This window comes from Aquarana catesbeiana, linkage group LG04 (genome assembly GCF_042186555.1).
Source record: "Aquarana catesbeiana isolate 2022-GZ linkage group LG04, ASM4218655v1, whole genome shotgun sequence".
Classification (NCBI taxonomy): domain Eukaryota; kingdom Metazoa; phylum Chordata; class Amphibia; order Anura; family Ranidae; genus Aquarana; species Aquarana catesbeiana.
This window is the reverse complement of record NC_133327.1, coordinates 55239571-55259627: the sequence shown is the minus strand read 5'-3', so window position 1 is coordinate 55259627 and position 20057 is coordinate 55239571. Positions and strand designations below refer to the sequence as shown.

General features: G+C 48.8%; 1 protein-coding gene, 1 long non-coding RNA gene, 5 other non-coding genes and 2 pseudogenes across 7 annotated transcripts in view; 1 reads left to right on the top strand and 8 right to left on the bottom strand.

The window, feature by feature from the left end:
- The window catches only part of LOC141139261 (uncharacterized), a 54227-nt gene that overhangs the window by 32210 nt on the left and 1960 nt on the right, over window positions 1–20057 (top strand). Inside the window, exon 3 of the long non-coding RNA XR_012243743.1 lies at window positions 18740–18803. This is a non-coding gene — a long non-coding RNA (uncharacterized lncRNA). The remainder of the gene's footprint in view (window positions 1–18739; window positions 18804–20057) is intronic.
- Window positions 136–326, bottom strand: LOC141141757 (U2 spliceosomal RNA). The gene has a single exon (XR_012244206.1). It is a non-coding gene; the product is annotated as a U2 spliceosomal RNA (small nuclear RNA).
- On the bottom strand, window positions 1241–1414 carry LOC141141793 (U2 spliceosomal RNA; annotated as a pseudogene).
- LOC141139259 (uncharacterized) lies at window positions 1325–5536 on the bottom strand. Its single transcript, XM_073625218.1, has 2 exons — window positions 3918–5536; window positions 1325–3209 (listed from the first exon to the last, which is right to left on the bottom strand). Exons 1-2 carry the CDS (start codon window positions 5197–5199, stop codon window positions 1819–1821), a joined length of 2673 nt encoding a protein of 890 aa, XP_073481319.1. The 5' UTR covers window positions 5200–5536; the 3' UTR covers window positions 1325–1818.
- On the bottom strand, window positions 6864–7032 carry LOC141141990 (U2 spliceosomal RNA; annotated as a pseudogene).
- Window positions 7947–8132, bottom strand: LOC141141820 (U2 spliceosomal RNA). The gene has a single exon (XR_012244246.1). It is a non-coding gene; the product is annotated as a U2 spliceosomal RNA (small nuclear RNA).
- LOC141141756 (U2 spliceosomal RNA) lies at window positions 14287–14477 on the bottom strand. Its single transcript, XR_012244205.1, has one exon. It is a non-coding gene; the product is annotated as a U2 spliceosomal RNA (small nuclear RNA).
- On the bottom strand, window positions 15392–15582 carry LOC141141755 (U2 spliceosomal RNA). Its single transcript, XR_012244204.1, has one exon. It is a non-coding gene; the product is annotated as a U2 spliceosomal RNA (small nuclear RNA).
- Window positions 16497–16687, bottom strand: LOC141141843 (U2 spliceosomal RNA). Its single transcript, XR_012244255.1, has one exon. It is a non-coding gene; the product is annotated as a U2 spliceosomal RNA (small nuclear RNA).

The window sequence follows — 20057 nt, the reverse complement described above, 5'->3', positions numbered from 1 at the left end:
GGGTTAAATGCAAGTTTATTATTGCAAGAATTAACAGCTTGTGGTGAGCCCTCCAAAAAAAAGCAACATTGCCATTGAGCAAGCAAAAGGAAGATTTGTGTTGTTGTTCAATCTGTTTTTTGAAACTGCATAAGAGAGGGGTGCACCGGTCCTGGAGGTACTGCAATACCAGGTCGATGCGTGGAGTGGACAGAGCAAGCTCTTCTTCCATCTCCCTGTTCTAAAAATCCATTTAATATATGGTCCCCAGATAGGGGACGTATCAGATATTAAACTGATAAGAACAGATACTACACTTGATCTTAGCCAAAAGGCCGAGAAGCGATAACCCAATTATTCTCTTTTCCGAGCGAGCGGCGGCCTGGCACAAACGAGGAGCTCGCTGAGAGATGCCCGTCTAGCCTTCCCCCGGTCTAGGCTGGCCGCAGCCACAGGCACAGCAACTTTTCACACCTACCCGGGCTTGAGGCCTAATCCCTCCACACAGCTGCCTAACACCTCCTTAACACACCTGCAGCCCATTCTGACCTTCATACTGCCAATTAGGCAGCCTTGAGCACTAATTGCACACAGCCAGGTGCTCCTCGTTGATGGCTAACGAGGGAAATCATTTGCATGGACCCGCCTCCTGGTAAGATGAACGAGGAAGACGAGACGGGGACCCACTAGAGGGAGACACAGGCTGCGAAAACGAGGGAGTGAGGGAAGGAATGCATGCCTGGACTGACTTTGAGCTCCTGGACTGACTTTGAGCTAGCTGCAACAAGGGACAGCAGAGATGGAGCAAAGTCAGGCCTGTTGAAATGGCCTGGCCTGGCCTGGCCTGGGCCTGCCTGCTGCTGCCTTTCGAAACTGACCCTGGCAGTGAAGGCTTTGTTTTGGGCCTTGGGAGAAAGATTGATGAAACATTAGCTAGCTGTCTTGTCGAAATGTGTCTGCTTACTGACTTGCTACTGACTTGCTGACTTGCTAGGTTTGGCTTCTTGCAACTGCCACTTTACCTGCTGCTTCTTCCTGACCCCAAAAATATGGAGCGCAAGGAGGGAGGGGGGAGAGAGAAATAGGCCAAGAAACTGACACGAAGCAAAAACACCAATACACACAGGGGTTAAATGCAAGTTTATTATTGCAAGAATTAACAGCTTGTGGTGAGCCCTCCAAAAAAAAGCAACATTGCCATTGAGCAAGCAAAAGGAAGATTTGTGTTGTTGTTCAATCTGTTTTTTGAAACTGCATAAGAGAGGGGTGCACCGGTCCTGGAGGTACTGCAATACCAGGTCGATGCGTGGAGTGGACAGAGCAAGCTCTTCTTCCATCTCCCTGTTCTAAAAATCCATTTAATATATGGTCCCCAGATAGGGGACGTATCAGATATTAAACTGATAAGAACAGATTTTTTGATTGAAAAATGTATACTTTATTTTGCAAGAAAATATACAAAAAAACAAATACTTTAAACAGGGTACATCCAATCTGTACTGCGACGCAGCGCATAAATACACTACATTACAATACATCACCAAGCATACAAATAAATTACATTCATCCTGCGGTATGATGCCTAATGTGTTGTGCAGAGTAGTAATACCCCGAAACATCACATCATGCATGACGCCGCATTACCCTGAAAGCAGTACTTAAAAACATTTCACAAAAAGTCCAGTCATATAGTCAAATAACATTCAAATGGGCAACGGGTGTGATGGGGGGGGGTGGAGAAGGTGGGGCAGGGGAGGGAGTAAAGAGTTCACAGGCCCGAAGCTTTATTTGAACTGCCAAAGGATACACGGGGGAGAGGGGGGGGGAATGGGGAAATCTTCAGACCTCCTCTTCCTCCTTGAAGTCCATCAGGTGATAGTCTCTGAGCAGACTGTGAACCAGTCTGCGACAGTCCTCGATGGACATCCTCTCCCGCTGGTGGATGAGGCGCTTTCTGGCGCACCATAGAGCGTCCTTAAAGCAACACAGCACCCGCCAGGCACCGTCAATGTCCTCCTGTGAATGAGTTCCACAGAAGAGTCCGTTCAACACACCAAAGTGTGTGATTGCAGTCTGTGGTACAAAGTCTTTGAGTTCAGGTTCCAGGGCCCTCAACAGGTCCTGTGCAAAGGGGCACTCCCAGAAAACATGCAGAGCAGTTTCCTCCTGGATGATGCAAAAGGGGCAGTGCCTGTATCTACACAGGTTTCTGGCATGCATAAATGTCCTGAGTGGCAGCCCCCCTTGGATTGCCATCCATGCCAGATCTTTGTGCCTGTTGGTGAGTCTCTTTGAAGAAACATTCCTCCAGACCACTTTACAAGTGGCTGAAGGGAGGCCTGGAACAGTCTCAACAATGTCCGATGCTCTGATCAACTTGTGGATAGTTTTTGGCTTCCACAAGTCGGGCTTCACTCCATGTAGCCCCAGCTCCTTAATAAACTTGAAGGTGTCCAAGTAGTACCAAGGCGTGTCCCAGTTGTAGGGGATGGAGCTGTCCCATTTGTCCCATCCAAGGGTCCTCCAAAGAGGCAGGAGGAAAAAACGGGACATAGAGTTACCGCCAGAGTCCACAGTTCTGTCCACCAATGTCCTGCGGATGCAGTTACAAGCAAAGCACACCCTCAATAGTGTAGCGATGTCGGGCACGCCCTTACCGCCCTTGAGGGGTTCCTTGAACATAACCGCCCGCTTCACTCTGTCCATTTTGGAGCTCCAGATGAAGTGAAACACCGCCCTGGTGATGGCCTTACAGGTGTTGACCCGAGGGGGCCAGGCCTGGGCGAGGTACTGCAACACAGGGAGAATCTCGCTGCGGAGTACCAGTGTTTTGCCTTCGATGGTGAGTTCTCTGAGGCTCCAAAGTCCAAACTTCTGTCGCATCTTTGACAGTCTTTCCTCCCAGGACTTCAGGGCTGCGCCCTCAGCTCCAAACCAGACCCCAAGGATTTTGATGAAGTCCGTCTTGACGCTGAAAGGAATTGGTGCAGAAGAAGGCAGGAACCACTTTCCGAAGAGCATGACCTCTGACTTCCCGCAGTTGACCTTTGCCCCTGAAGCTTGGCCGAAGTCCTCACAGGTCTGGGCGAGTGTGTCGATGGAGCGCCGGTCAGCACAGAACACCGTCACGTCGTCCATGTAGAGTGAGCACTTGACCTCCCGTCTGTCCGGTCCTGGTGCGGTGATCCCTCTGATCTCTGGGTTCCGTCTGATGCTTCGGGCGAAGAGCTCTATACAACAAACAAAAAGCAGAGGTGAGAGAGGGCAGCCTTGTCTGACCCCAGACAGAATTGGAAAGGGGTCAGTTTTCCAGCCATTTACCAGCACCAAACTAGAAATGTCAGTGTACATTACATTCACATACGAACAAAACATTTCCCCAAGACCAAACCTGCGCAGAGTTCTGCACATAAACTCGTGGGAGACACGGTCAAAGGCCTTCTCCTGGTCAAGACTGACCAGGGCCGCGTGCACACGGCGGCCATGAATGTACTGGACCGTGTCCCGGACAAGCGCAAGGCTGTCCGCAATCCTGCGACCAGGAATGCCGCAAGTCTGATCCGGGTGGATGATCTGTCCGATGACAGACTTCAACCTGTTGGCCAGGACCTTGGCAAGGATTTTGTAGTCCACGTTCAGCAGAGAGATCGGACGCCAATTTTTAAGATCCGATCTCTCCCCCTTCCGCTTATACAAAATCGTGATCATCCCCTCCCTCAGCGACGGAGGCATTCTGCCCTCCACCACCATCTCCTCGTACAGCTCGAGCAGGTCCGGGCCCACGAGATCCCACAGTGCTACATAGAGCTCAACTGGGAGACCATCGCAGCCCGGGGTCTTGCCTCGCCTAAAGGATTTAGCGGCAGAGTGCAGCTCCTCCAGCGCCAAGGGGGCGTTGACGGTTGATGAACCTGCAGGATCAATTTGGTTAGTGATACCTGACAGGAACCTGTCGGCCGCCTGTGTGTCCGTTTCTTTCGGGGAGTAGAGGTTGGTGTAGTAGTCGCTGACCACTTTCATCACAGCCTTCTTCCCCTTCTGGAGTGTTCCGGTCTCGTCGCGCAACTCTGACAAGGGTGTGTGTCCTGAGTGGAGTTTCCTGAAAAAGAAAGAATTACACTTCTCACCTTTCTCAAGATTCTCCACCTTGGCACGGAAGACAATGTGCCTGGATTCTTCCTCGAAGTGTCCTTTCAGGCTCCTCTTGGTGTCCTCCAGGTCCTGCCTAACGTCCCAGCCACAGTGCTGAAGGTCCTGCAGGGACTGCAACTGACGCTGCAGTCTCCTGAGTTCCCTCCTCCTGGCACACACACGCTGGCGTCCCCTTGCCTGAAAGAAGCTACGCAGCTTAACCTTCACAAACTCCCACCAGTCACTTACCCTTCCGAAGAATCTCTTTTCCTCCGTCCAGGTGGCATAGGCTTCTCGGAGTTCCCCCAGCAATTCCTCGTTTTCCAGCAGGGTGCTATTCAGCTTCCAGGAACCCGGTCCGCGGGCAAAGCCCTCGCCCAGGTCACCCCGAAAGTGAATAGCCCTGTGGTCAGAGAAAAAGCAGGGGACCATGGAGAACTCACGATGCTTGACTGTTCTTGAAGTGAGCACGAAGTCAATCCTGGAACGCACAGATCCATCGGGTCGGCACCACGAATAGTTCACGGTCCCTTTCCCTATGGATCCCACGGCGTCCTGCAAGGAGGCCTCCGAGATCATCTCCTTGAGCAGCCTAGAAGTAGCATCAAGTTTTGCGTATATGCTGGAGCTGCGCCCATCCTCCTCGATCGGACAGTTAAAATCACCGCCGATCACTACTGTTCTGGTGGTGACGAGTTGGGTCCGCAGGGTCTGGAAGAGTTCCAGCCGCGCATTCTTGTCTGGGGGGGCGTACACGTTGATGAGCCTAACTGGCTCTTCCACCCACGAGCCGTCTATGACCAAAAGACGGCCACAGACTAGCTCATGGATAGAGTCAACCGTGAAACGCCCACCCCTGACCAGAATGGCTACGCCTGCAGACTTGCAATCGCCACCCCCGGACCAGTAGGAGGGACCAAGGGTCCACTGGGAGGACAGATGAGTGTACCTCCTCAAGGGAGGAAGGGCGCACTCCTGAAGCATGTAGACATCACTCTGCTGACTTGAAAGAAAGGTCAGGACCGCTTGCCTTCTAGATGTATCCTTGATACTCCTCACATTAATGGAAAAGATTGAGATCTCAGCCATAATGAAAAAGGGTATGAGGGTCTAGTTAACAAGGGTCCGAACTTACCTCCCCGGAGGGGGGGGGTGGCTCTTCCGTTGCGTCTTCTGCCTGTCCTGTGTCCTGGGCCAGGCCCAGCTCCTCAAGGACAGACTCCATCATCTGCTGGCTGATGTGGACGTTGGGGGGGAGGTCATGCTCAGGGTCGACCACGATCTCCTCCCCTTCCTCCTCCTCTCCTGCAGACTCTAGGTCCTCCACTACTTGCTTGGGTCCCTCGCTGTCGCGTTGGACCCCGTTGGGCCGTTTGGTGGAGGTGGCGGGTTCCTCAGCTGTTGGGCTCTCTGGCTTACGTTTCCGGCTTCCTCTTGGGCCACTGGTGGGGGTGGAGGGGGGTGGGAGGGTGGGGAAGTCCTCCAGGGAGGACAGGTTGGGGGGGGAAGGGGTGGGGAGGGGCTCCTCCGGCACAGAGGGGGTGGGAGGGGGTGTGCTGGAGGTAGGGGATGGGGCAGGGGCAGGTGGGGCGGGGGTGGACTTACCTTTGGCCTTTCGAGGTTCTTTTGGTTTTTCTGGCAGCTTTCTCCCGGATGGCTTACCCTGGCTTACTGCTCCAGCGTAGGTCCGGGTTCTCTGGGGGCAGTGTCTGAAGACATGTTCTGCCAGTCCGCAAAGGTTGCAGGCTTTGGACCTCGGACAGTCCTTGGTCTCGTGGCCTGTCACCCTACAGAACTTGCAAGCAAGTTCTGTACAATCCTTCCCTATGTGTCCCGGCTGCCCACACTTGTTACAGTTGTAGGGTATGCCGGGGTAGAAGAGGATTCCTGCGGAGGATCCCAGGGAGAAGAAAGGCTGCAGGTGCTGGATGTCCCCCGAAGGGTCTTTCCTCAGTTTGCAGAGCACAGACCACTTACCTATCCAGAAGCCGTTTGCATCGAAGATTTGGATCGGGTCCTTCACCACGGTGCAGAACCTCTGGAGGTAGGTGGCTATGTCCTTTCCACTGGTATGGGGGTTCCTCATGGCCACTGTCACCCGCTTTTCGTCCCGAGTTATGGGGCAGTTCGCAGTGAACTTCCGGAAAGGGGATTCAGGGCCACTGGTCTTCACCATTTCCCAGTACCTTCTGCAGACCTGGAACGACACAAAAGTTATAAAGAATATACCTCTTGTGAAGGCCTGCACCGAAAGCGTCTCCGCTTTGCTGAACCCCTGTTCCAGGATCATCTTCTTTCCAAAGATCTCCGGGGTCATGTCGGGGACTCTTCCGTCCACCTCCTTCAGCTGCAGCACGACCGTCTGCTTCATCCATGGCTCCAAAGCTGGGAGCCCGTCTGCAGGCTGGTCTGGCTTGGCTGGTCCCGGTCGGCTGGTGCCGGCCGGGGTAGGGGCGGGGGTTGAGGCAGCGGCATTCCCGGGCTTGGAGGAAGTGGCTGGAACGGGGTTCTTCTTCTCTTTTCCGGTCTTCTTTTCGCTCTTCCCCATCGTCAAGGATTTGGATGTCGCTTCAGATGTTTCTTAGGCGGCTTCCTTCTGGCTCCTCGACGTCTTCGCTCTTTTTCGTAGCCTTTAAAAAGGCTCTAGCATCTACTGCCCGGAGGTAGTAATGCGGAGTGGGGGAGGAGGGAAGACCGCAATCTCGTTCCCTGTGGGGGCTAAGCCTCTAACCCAATAGCAGCAAGTAGGTGAAGCTGAATTTAATCAACGATCCTACCAGGCCGAGCAGAGGGTACCCCACAAGGACCAATTAGCTTGGATAGATACAAGTGGTTCTCAACGTCCTAGCTGTGAAGCAGAGACACCCCTAAGGGCTAAAGTCGATACTACACTTGATCTTAGCCAAAAGGCCGAGAAGCGATAACCCAATTATTCTCTTTTCCGAGCGAGCGGCGGCCTGGCACAAACGAGGAGCTCGCTGAGAGATGCCCGTCTAGCCTTCCCCCGGTCTAGGCTGGCCGCAGCCACAGGCACAGCAACTTTTCACACCTACCCGGGCTTGAGGCCTAATCCCTCCACACAGCTGCCTAACACCTCCTTAACACACCTGCAGCCCATTCTGACCTTCATACTGCCAATTAGGCAGCCTTGAGCACTAATTGCACACAGCCAGGTGCTCCTCGTTGATGGCTAACGAGGGAAATCATTTGCATGGACCCGCCTCCTGGTAAGATGAACGAGGAAGACGAGACGGGGACCCACTAGAGGGAGACACAGGCTGCGAAAACGAGGGAGTGAGGGAAGGAATGCATGCCTGGACTGACTTTGAGCTCCTGGACTGACTTTGAGCTAGCTGCAACAAGGGACAGCAGAGATGGAGCAAAGTCAGGCCTGTTGAAATGGCCTGGCCTGGCCTGGCCTGGGCCTGCCTGCTGCTGCCTTTCGAAACTGACCCTGGCAGTGAAGGCTTTGTTTTGGGCCTTGGGAGAAAGATTGATGAAACATTAGCTAGCTGTCTTGTCGAAATGTGTCTGCTTACTGACTTGCTACTGACTTGCTGACTTGCTAGGTTTGGCTTCTTGCAACTGCCACTTTACCTGCTGCTTCTTCCTGACCCCAAAAATATGGAGCGCAAGGAGGGAGGGGGGAGAGAGAAATAGGCCAAGAAACTGACACGAAGCAAAAACACCAATACACACAGGGGTTAAATGCAAGTTTATTATTGCAAGAATTAACAGCTTGTGGTGAGCCCTCCAAAAAAAAGCAACATTGCCATTGAGCAAGCAAAAGGAAGATTTGTGTTGTTGTTCAATCTGTTTTTTGAAACTGCATAAGAGAGGGGTGCACCGGTCCTGGAGGTACTGCAATACCAGGTCGATGCGTGGAGTGGACAGAGCAAGCTCTTCTTCCATCTCCCTGTTCTAAAAATCCATTTAATATATGGTCCCCAGATAGGGGACGTATCAGATATTAAACTGATAAGAACAGATTTTTTTTTTTTTTTTTTTCCTTCAGAATGAATCGCGTACTCAAGACTCCTTCAAGCAACTCTCCAGAGATCAAGCAGCGTTCCTTTCATCATCTGGACATCATTTTTTCACAAAGGTAAGTAAAAACAGTAAGTAAAAACAACCCTACCCCCCACTAAACTCTTTCCTCCACCTATCATACTTCCAATACACGTTTGCATCCTCCACCCCCATCCACCTTCTATCATACAACAGCACAACATATAATTTGGCCAAACATAAATTCATACAGTCTTTTTCTGAAACATTAACATTTTTCTTCCACTTCCAACACCTAACATCCCACAGAACTTCTTTAAAAATAGCAAAGAAAATCCAGGCCTTCCGTCGTTGCTGCACCCTTCCACCCACCAAACCAAAAAAACACCCTAAAAAACACATATTCTCCACCTCCACCACACCTTTCACGAACTTCTCTGCTTCTTTACACACACTTTTTGCAAAATTACACTCCCAAAAAACATGAGCTGCAGTTTCCACCTCCCCACATCCCTCCCTTGGGCATCTATCATCTCTAGCTAAATCTCTTGCTTTTAAAAAGGATTTTGTGAGTAAACAGCCTTGAAATGCCATCCAAGAAATTTCTTTTTGTCTATTAGTTACACCCTTGGTCAAGAAATTCCCCCAACATTTTTCCGCTGAAATAGACTTTAGACCCAAAATATTAGTCACCACTTCTTCTCTCCTCATCCATTTAACAAGATTAGTTTTAGACATAGCTCCAACCCCCAGCTCACTCAATTTGTTTTTCAAAAAAAACTGGTGCAAACGTAAGTATACAAAGGATGGGACCAAGGCCACAGGTTTCCTTAGGTCCTTCACACACCATCCCCATTTCAGCATAGTCCACCCAGCTAAATACCTCACAAACCTTGCAGCAACTCCATTGGCAGAGTAGGTTTTAAAATGACTTATCCACAACTGTATACCAATAAAATTTTGAACATTAGGAAAGTTATATCCCCCAAGTTTCACATCCTTCATAACAGTAACACGGGACACCCTCTCCATTTTTGCACCCCAGAAAAAGACAAAAAGTAGTCTGGTAATCTTTTGGATAGACTTCATATTCGGTGGAAAAATTAGACTAGTATATAACAGGAGAGGCAGTATCACTGCCTTCACCACCAGAACTTTCCCAGAAAGTGTCAAGCGCCTCAACTTCCAAAAATCCAACTTCTGGACTATTTTACTTATCACTTTTTGGGTATTATCCTGACTCATGATGTTCCTTTGGAACCGCACCCCCAATACCTCAATAGTTTCAGTGGTTTTCAAACGACTCTGCGTTGTACTACAGGACCCACTTAGCACACACACTTGGCTTTTATTCCAATTCACTTGCAGACCAGACATACTCCCGAATATCCTTAATTGCAGCTCCGCTCTATTTAAGTCTGCTGGAGAAGAGCAAAAGAACGTAACATCATCCATATAGCATATGGATTTTACTCTTACACCATCCCCTCCTGGAGTAAAAAAACCTCGGAAAATCTTATCCCTTTGTGCATGTCGCAAAAGGGGTTCCATCACACATATAAACATAACTGGGGACAAGGGACACCCTTGCCTCACTCCAGAACTTACACAAAAAGGGTCAGACACTTTACCATTTACCAGAACACGACTAGTCATGCCAGTATATAATTTTTTAAGAGCCACCAAAAACTTGTCTGGGAAACCCATCTGTCCCAAAACTCCGAATAAAAAGGAATGAGCAACCCTGTCATATGCCTTTTCAATGTCAATGCCAGCTACGGCCAGTGGAAGATTATTTGACTGAGCATAAAAGATCAGATCTCTTAACAACGTCAAGTTATCTGAGATCCTTCTACCAGGAACTGCACATGTCTGCCACTCCCCCACTAGGCTTCCAACAACCTGACTGAGACGACTCGCTAACAACTTTGATATTATTTTATAATCGACGTTTAATAAAGTTATCGGTCGCCAATTCTTCAAATCACGCTCCTCCCCTTTCTTGTATAGCAAGGTAATCACCCCCTCCTTCATTGATGGGGACAGATTCCCAGTCTCCACACAGTACTTTACCACCTCCACCAAGTGATTTTTTAAGATCGGCCAAAACTTGACATAAAATTCTGCCGGCAGCCCGTCTTCCCCTGGAGTTTTATTTTTCGGCATCCTTCTCAAATTCCCCTCCACCTCCTCTTCTGTAACTACATTTAATATAGCCTCTGCCTCCTCACTTCTCAAACCTCCTCTCAGGACTTCACAGTATTCCATAATTTCCTCTTTCGTAGCTCCAGCATGCTCTTCATATAATTTTTCATAAAAAAGCCTCGCTTCTTTTACCATTTCTTCTCCACACACTTCCCCTTCCTCTGTAAACACACTCTTCATAACTTTTTTTGCCCCCATAGCCTTTTTGAAGAAGAACCTTGAACACTGTTCTCCTTCTTCCATATCTTGCACCTTTGCACTAAAAATAATTTGTTTTCCTTTTTCCTTCAAGAAACTGCTCCTCTCTTCCCGCACCTCCTCCAACTCCCCCTCCACATCAATACCCGCTTTTTTACACTTTAATAATAGGTGCAACCTCTCCACCAAAGCTTCTTCTTTCTCCTTCCTCCGCCATGCTCTTTCCACTCCTGCTTTCTTAAAGAAAATGCCTATCTGTACCTTAACCCAATCCCACCACTGCAATATTTCTTCAAACTCCTTTTTCCTCTTCACCAAACGTGTAAAAAAACACTCAAACTTAGTACAAGCCTCCTCTTCCTCTAAAATTGTGGTATTCAGTTTCCATAACCCTCTTCCAAAAACAATCCCCTCCTCCAACATAAAAGTACAGTAAACCATCTTGTGATCCGAAAATAAAAAAGGCTTAACTTCATAACTCTTCACTGTAATAAATTCAGATAAGAAAATAAAATCGATTCTTGAACTAACAGAGCCACGGTCCGAGAAATAAGTATGAGAGGCATCCCTCCCCTCCCTTTCCACTGCTACATCTTTTAACTTCAAATCCACCACCATCTCATTTAATAACTTGGATGATGAATCCAACTTACTCTCCTCTCCCGTACCATTTCTATCACTTACTTCCCTGATACAATTAAGGTCACCCGCTATAATTGTAGGCATCCTTCCAGGTAAGTATAGCTTTAAAGTATTAAGAAAATCATTCCTATCATGTCTGTCTGCAGGAGCGTAGCAATTAAAAAGCCTAAATCTACACCCCACATATTCCAGAATAACCAATAACAATCTTCCGGGCACAATTACCTCTTGTGACACCATCACTACTTGCGGGTTTTTAATAAGTATACCCACCCCTTCACATCTGGATACACAAGCTGGAGACCATGCACTCCCCCCATACTTCCACTCATGAGGCTCTGGAACCCTCTCCACTCCACATTCTTGTAGGCACAACACATCTGCTCTACATTCAGATAGTTTATCGAAAACGGTAGCCCGCCTCCAACCCGACCTCACACTCCTCACATTAATAGAACTGACGGTTAAGGCCATCAGAAAAAAGAAGAAAAAAAAACCAGCCATAGGAAGCCTTTAAGGAAACTCTTCCATATTCTCCTCTTCTCTTCCTTCCTTATCTTTCTTACTTCTCCTCTGCCATTTCTTTGGACCGGGAGAACTGGCGGACTCTAACTCAGAGTCCCCAGAAAGGGCAATGCAGAGAGACCCTTCCCCACTCCCAGAGTCCTCTCCTTCAACCCGAGCTCTTTTTACTGAGGCATCTCCCCCCTCCATTGCTGAAGGCACAAAGCGCTGACCACATTCTAAATCTTCTTCTTCTTCATCCGCATCATCCATCTCCTCTCCACTCTCAGACAGATCACCAATCAGCCGGGACATACTCCGTCCTGACCCAGCGACTGAGATCTCTGTCCCACTTTCTTCTTCAGATTCTTCAGCCTCATCATCCTGCTGCATGACCTCTTCTCCATGTCCTTCAGGTTCTCTAGACGCCACATCCTCTTCACCCAGCGAAGGGTCCCCAGCTCCAGAACCGGCCACTCCAGCCTCCACTCTACCAGTAGAGGCTGAAGCATTACCTGCTCCGTCCGCCGAGACACCCCTATTTCTAGGCACGGCATCCTTGGCTATGACAGGCCAAAGTACGCCAGAAGGGGCCGCATCATTATTAACTTCCGCGGGTCCTCCTCTGACTCCTCCCCCCACGTCATAACTACGCCTCAGCCGCTGCTTCTCTCTTGCATCCATCCTTCGCTGGAAATTCTCCCGTGCCACGATATCCGCAAAAGTCCTCTTAGCATCCTGGTATTTATCACACTGCCTGGCGACATGTCCCTCTCTTTTGCAAATATCACAAACCTTAGATTTCGTACAGTCCCTTGCAGTATGATCCGACTGATTACAAAATCGGCACACTAGTCCCTCATCACAGTCAGCGCTTAAGTGCCCATACTTAAAACACTTTCTACAGTATTTCGGTTGACCGGGATAAAAAAGAAAACCCCTCTCACCTCCGATCGTAAAGACGGCTGGAGGTCTCTTTACACCACCAATACATTCTTCATCCTTTCTAAAGTTCCCGAAAAATCTGTATTTCCCTGTCCAAATCCCGAATTTATTCATCACTTTGTCTCCTCCTCTTAATTTTTCACAGTACGTCTCCAGGAAAGCCCAAACCAACGCTGGATCCGCAAAGGGGTTGTAAAGATGGACTGTGATCATTTTTTCTTCTTGCAAGAAAAGGGGCAGAATTTCAAACAGTTCCAAAATGTCATCCTTCCTCTTCTTCGCCTCCTCAAAGATTTTCCAGCACACCTCGGAAGACCCAAAAGTGATATCATAAGTCCCCTGTTGGGGAAAATCTTGCAGACACACTACATCTTTTACCTTAACATCAAAGACATCCATCAACACTTCCACAACGACAGTCCTCAACGTCACACTTGATCTTGCTTCTGGCTTAACCAGGAATCGCAGCGAGTCTCGTAGTCCACGACCCGCCATGTTGGTACCGGAAAGCACCTCGCCTCACCACCGTCCAGGGGCACCCCCAAAAGGGGCCCCTGAAACAACGCTCCGGACGCCTTTAAAAAGGCGGTCGCTTCTCGTTGTCTGGGGACTAATCCTACAGCCAATAGCAGCAAGGGGGGGCCCTCCGAAAAGGGACGCTCCCCCCAAGGCCGACCTTCGGGTACCCCAGACACCTCTTGGCCAAGTCACACCGCAGTATAAACCACACTGGATCTTAGCCAAAAGGCCGAGAAGCGATAACCCAATTATTCTCTTTTCCGAGCGAGCGGCGGCCTGGCACAAACGAGGAGCTCGCTGAGAGATGCCCGTCTAGCCTTCCCCCGGTCTAGGCTGGCCGCAGCCACAGGCACAGCAACTTTTCACACCTACCCGGGCTTGAGGCCTAATCCCTCCACACAGCTGCCTAACACCTCCTTAACACACCTGCAGCCCATTCTGACCTTCATACTGCCAATTAGGCAGCCTTGAGCACTAATTGCACACAGCCAGGTGCTCCTCGTTGATGGCTAACGAGGGAAATCATTTGCATGGACCCGCCTCCTGGTAAGATGAACGAGGAAGACGAGACGGGGACCCACTAGAGGGAGACACAGGCTGCGAAAACGAGGGAGTGAGGGAAGGAATGCATGCCTGGACTGACTTTGAGCTCCTGGACTGACTTTGAGCTAGCTGCAACAAGGGACAGCAGAGATGGAGCAAAGTCAGGCCTGTTGAAATGGCCTGGCCTGGCCTGGCCTGGGCCTGCCTGCTGCTGCCTTTCGAAACTGACCCTGGCAGTGAAGGCTTTGTTTTGGGCCTTGGGAGAAAGATTGATGAAACATTAGCTAGCTGTCTTGTCGAAATGTGTCTGCTTACTGACTTGCTACTGACTTGCTGACTTGCTAGGTTTGGCTTCTTGCAACTGCCACTTTACCTGCTGCTTCTTCCTGACCCCAAAAATATGGAGCGCAAGGAGGGAGGGGGGAGAGAGAAATAGGCCAAGAAACTGACACGAAGCAAAAACACCAATACACACAGGGGTTAAATGCAAGTTTATTATTGCAAGAATTAACAGCTTGTGGTGAGCCCTCCAAAAAAAAGCAACATTGCCATTGAGCAAGCAAAAGGAAGATTTGTGTTGTTGTTCAATCTGTTTTTTGAAACTGCATAAGAGAGGGGTGCACCGGTCCTGGAGGTACTGCAATACCAGGTCGATGCGTGGAGTGGACAGAGCAAGCTCTTCTTCCATCTCCCTGTTCTAAAAATCCATTTAATATATGGTCCCCAGATAGGGGACGTATCAGATATTAAACTGATAAGAACAGATACTACACTTGATCTTAGCCAAAAGGCCGAGAAGCGATAACCCAATTATTCTCTTTTCCGAGCGAGCGGCGGCCTGGCACAAACGAGGAGCTCGCTGAGAGATGCCCGTCTAGCCTTCCCCCGGTCTAGGCTGGCCGCAGCCACAGGCACAGCAACTTTTCACACCTACCCGGGCTTGAGGCCTAATCCCTCCACACAGCTGCCTAACACCTCCTTAACACACCTGCAGCCCATTCTGACCTTCATACTGCCAATTAGGCAGCCTTGAGCACTAATTGCACACAGCCAGGTGCTCCTCGTTGATGGCTAACGAGGGAAATCATTTGCATGGACCCGCCTCCTGGTAAGATGAACGAGGAAGACGAGACGGGGACCCACTAGAGGGAGACACAGGCTGCGAAAACGAGGGAGTGAGGGAAGGAATGCATGCCTGGACTGACTTTGAGCTCCTGGACTGACTTTGAGCTAGCTGCAACAAGGGACAGCAGAGATGGAGCAAAGTCAGGCCTGTTGAAATGGCCTGGCCTGGCCTGGCCTGGGCCTGCCTGCTGCTGCCTTTCGAAACTGACCCTGGCAGTGAAGGCTTTGTTTTGGGCCTTGGGAGAAAGATTGATGAAACATTAGCTAGCTGTCTTGTCGAAATGTGTCTGCTTACTGACTTGCTACTGACTTGCTGACTTGCTAGGTTTGGCTTCTTGCAACTGCCACTTTACCTGCTGCTTCTTCCTGACCCCAAAAATATGGAGCGCAAGGAGGGAGGGGGGAGAGAGAAATAGGCCAAGAAACTGACACGAAGCAAAAACACCAATACACACAGGGGTTAAATGCAAGTTTATTATTGCAAGAATTAACAGCTTGTGGTGAGCCCTCCAAAAAAAAGCAACATTGCCATTGAGCAAGCAAAAGGAAGATTTGTGTTGTTGTTCAATCTGTTTTTTGAAACTGCATAAGAGAGGGGTGCACCGGTCCTGGAGGTACTGCAATACCAGGTCGATGCGTGGAGTGGACAGAGCAAGCTCTTCTTCCATCTCCCTGTTCTAAAAATCCATTTAATATATGGTCCCCAGATAGGGGACGTATCAGATATTAAACTGATAAGAACAGATACTACACTTGATCTTAGCCAAAAGGCCGAGAAGCGATAACCCAATTATTCTCTTTTCCGAGCGAGCGGCGGCCTGGCACAAACGAGGAGCTCGCTGAGAGATGCCCGTCTAGCCTTCCCCCGGTCTAGGCTGGCCGCAGCCACAGGCACAGCAACTTTTCACACCTACCCGGGCTTGAGGCCTAATCCCTCCACACAGCTGCCTAACACCTCCTTAACACACCTGCAGCCCATTCTGACCTTCATACTGCCAATTAGGCAGCCTTGAGCACTAATTGCACACAGCCAGGTGCTCCTCGTTGATGGCTAACGAGGGAAATCATTTGCATGGACCCGCCTCCTGGTAAGATGAACGAGGAAGACGAGACGGGGACCCACTAGAGGGAGACACAGGCTGCGAAAACGAGGGAGTGAGGGAAGGAATGCATGCCTGGACTGACTTTGAGCTCCTGGACTGACTTTGAGCTAGCTGCAACAAGGGACAGCAGAGATGGAGCAAAGTCAGGCCTGTTGAAATGGCCTGGCCTGGCCTGGCCTGGGCCTGCCTGCTGCTGCCTTTCGAAACTGACCCTGGCAGTGAAGGCTTTGTTTTGGGCCTTGGGAGAAAGATTGATGAAACATTAGCTAGCTGTCTTGTCGAAATGTGTCTGCTTACTGACTTGCTACTGACTTGCTGACTTGCTAGGTTTGGCTTCTTGCAACTGCCACTTTACCTGCTGCTTCTTCCTGACCCCAAAAATATGGAGCGCAAGGAGGGAGGGGGGAGAGAGAAATAGGCCAAGAAACTGACACGAAGCAAAAACACCAATACACACAGGGGTTAAATGCAAGTTTATTATTGCAAGAATTAACAGCTTGTGGTGAGCCCTCCAAAAAAAAGCAACATTGCCATTGAGCAAGCAAAAGGAAGATTTGTGTTGTTGTTCAATCTGTTTTTTGAAACTGCATAAGAGAGGGGTGCACCGGTCCTGGAGGTACTGCAATACCAGGTCGATGCGTGGAGTGGACAGAGCAAGCTCTTCTTCCATCTCCCTGTTCTAAAAATCCATTTAATATATGGTCCCCAGATAGGGGACGTATCAGATATTAAACTGATAAGAACAGATTTTTTTTTTTTTTTTTTTTTTTCCACTCAGACTGAATCACGAAACCCAGCTTAAACTTAGCACTTGGAACCTCCACTGAGACGTGTTCTGTACATCATACGTGGCTTAAACTATCAAAAGGTAAAAACATAAAAAATCCATATATACAACCTCCTACCCCACACCAACCCGCCACCTCCCAAAATTCCAGAAACCATTTGCCTCATCCACTCCCATACTCCTCCTTTCAACAGCCAACGCATGAAACATTTTTGCCAAGACCCAATCCACACAATCATCCTCAGACAATACCATTTTCTTCTTTACAAAAGCGCACCGGGTTTCCCATAACACTTCCTTCACCACAGCAGAAATCACAAACATCTTACACTTCTTTCTTTTATCACCCTCCACCAACCCAAAAACGCCAGCCTCGTAAGACACACCCTTTACCTCCACCACCCTTTGTATGAACCCACACAACAGCTTCCACACTTCTTTAGCAAAAACGCACTCCCAAAACACGTGCCTAATATTTTCAATCCCTCCACACCCTTCTCTAGGGCACACCTCCCGCCTCACAAGGTCTCTAGATTTCAAAAACGACATGGTTGGCAGACAATTATGTAAAGATAACCATACCACCTCTCTCTGCCTATTCGTTATCCCCTTGAACAACAAGTTTTTCCAACAAACTTCTGCTTTACTGGGATTTAAACCAAAGATATTTGTCAGTAATTCCCCTCTCCTCAACCATTTCCATAAGGATTCCTTCTTTAGAGCTCCTTCCCCCAACTCCTGCAAACGGTTATCTTGAAAAAAATTCCTCATCCTCAAATAATAAACCGGAGATAACATTGACATTGGCTTCGTTAAGTCCTTCACGCACCACCCCCACTTCAACATAGGCCACCCAATCAGGTACCGCATCAAGGCAGCCACTTGCCCACCTGCGTGAAATGTCTTAAGATGTACCAACCACCATTGTACTTCTAAAAAGAGCCCGATGTTGGGAAAATTATATCCTCCCATCTGTACCTCCTTCATTACCACTTCCCGCGAGACTTTCTCCATTTTAGAGCCCCAGAAGAACACAAAAAGAATCCTTGTGATCTTCTGCACCCACCTCTTGTTTGGCGGAAAAATAACTGAAAAGTATAACAAAATAGGGAGAATTACTGCTTTTACCACCAAAGTTTTCCCTGAAAAAGATAGCCTCCTTGTTTTCCATAAACTGAGTTTCCTCTCCACCTTCTCCACCCCTCTAGCAACATTCACTTGATTGACCAAGCTTTTTTCAAAATGTATACCCAGAACATCAACCTCCTGCACAACCTTTAATTTACTTTTAGTCACATCACAAGTGCCACTCAGGACACACACACTGCTTTTACCCCAGTTAACACTCAAGCCAGACATTGCCCCAAAGATTCTCAATTGGAGTTCAGCCCTTGTCAAGTCTCTCGCAGAGCTACACAAAAAGTTCACATCGTCCATATAGCTAAGCGCCTTCACAGGTACATTCTCGCAACCAGGCACGAAAATCCCCCTAAAACATTTATCCTCCACCAGATGCCTCAATAGGGGCTCAATAACACATATAAAAGCAACAGGCGACAGAGGGCACCCCTGCCTTACCCCGGACCTCACCTCCACCTCCCCAGACAGCCTTCCATTAACCAAGACCTGGCTACTGATCCCCTGGTACAAACTTTCCACAGATTTAACAAAACCTTCAGGCACCCCCATCTGTCTCAAAACAATAAACAGAAAACAATGTGCTACGCGATCATACGCCTTCTCCAGGTCAATGCTCGCCACTGCCAAAGGCATATTGTTACACTGTGCGTAGTACACAAGGTCCCGCAAAAGGATCAGGTTGTCCGAGATCCTTCGTCCAGGCACCGCACAAGCTTGCCATTCACCGATGACACCGCCTACAATCTTTCGCAACCTATCTGCCATCAATTTTGCGATGATTTTATAGTCGCAATTAAGCAAAGTAATAGGCCGCCAATTCTTAATATCCCGTTGCTCCCCTTTTTTTTTATATAACAAGGTAATTATCCCCTTCTTCATCGATGCTGACAATCTTTTTTCTTCCATACAGGTCCTCACCACCTCGCACAGATGATCCTTCAACACTGGCCAGAATACCTCATAGAACTCAACAGGTAAGCCGTCCCCTCCAGGGGTCTTGTTCTTCTTCATTTTCTTCACTACCAACTCCACTTCTCCCTCCAGCGCCGGCTCTACTAACATCGCAGCATCTTCTTCGCTCAGGTTCCCTTTCACCACTTCACAGTACTCACTTATCTCTTCCACCGAAGCACCCCCACCACCACCATACAAGTCGGCATAGAACGCTCTAATTGACTCCACCATCCTATCACCGCGCACTTCCTCTTCACCTTCCAGCACAGATTGAAGCAGCTTCTTGGGCCCGAAAGATTTCTTGAAAAAAAAGGCGGAACACCGTTCCCCCTCTTCCACCTCCTGTATTTTCGCTCTAAAGATGATGCCCTTCCCCCGTTCTTTAACTCTCCTATTCCGAGCCTCACGCACCTCCTTCAGTTCGTCCTCCACCTCCAGCCCCAACCTTTTACACCGAAATAAAAAGTGTAGCCTATCCACCAACCTCCTCTCTTCTTCATATTTCCTCCTTGCCACCTCCACTCCCATCCTTCTAAAAAAACCACCAATCTTCATCTTGGCCCAGTCCCACCACTCCAACACATCCACAAACCCACGTTTTTTAAAAGTAAGCCACTCAAAAAAATCTTTAAACTTAATATATACCCCCTCCTCCTCAAGAAGAGAACAGTTTAGCTTCCACGTACCCTTCCCATACACCAAAGCATCATCTAGGTTAAAAGTCCCTGAAATCATGACATGGTCTGAAAAGGATACCGGATCTACTTGGTACCCTACAATCTTTAAGGCTGAGGATGCAAAAATAAAATCAATTCTTGATCTAACAGACCCTTTATCAGAAAAAAAGGTAAAGGCAACATCCCTTTTTTGAACCACAACCGCAGTGTCCTGCAAACGGAAATCATTCACCAACTCATTCAAAGTTTTAGACGTTACATCCACCCCACTTCCACCACTAACACTCTGTCTTTCCTCATCCCTCCTCACACAATTAAAGTCACCGATCAAAATAGTTGGTATTCTACCAGGCATCCACATTTTAAGGGTCTCAAAGAACACCACTCGTTCCCTCTTATCAGCAGGCACATAACAATTAATTATCCTTAAACAATTCCCCGCCACCTCCAACACAGCAATCTGTAACCTCCCTGGTACCACCACTTCATGCGACACCACCTGTACATATGGGCTTTTAATTAAAATCCCCACCCCCTCACTTTTAGACTCACACATGGGGGACCATAGGGACAACCCATGTTTCCATTCGACACACA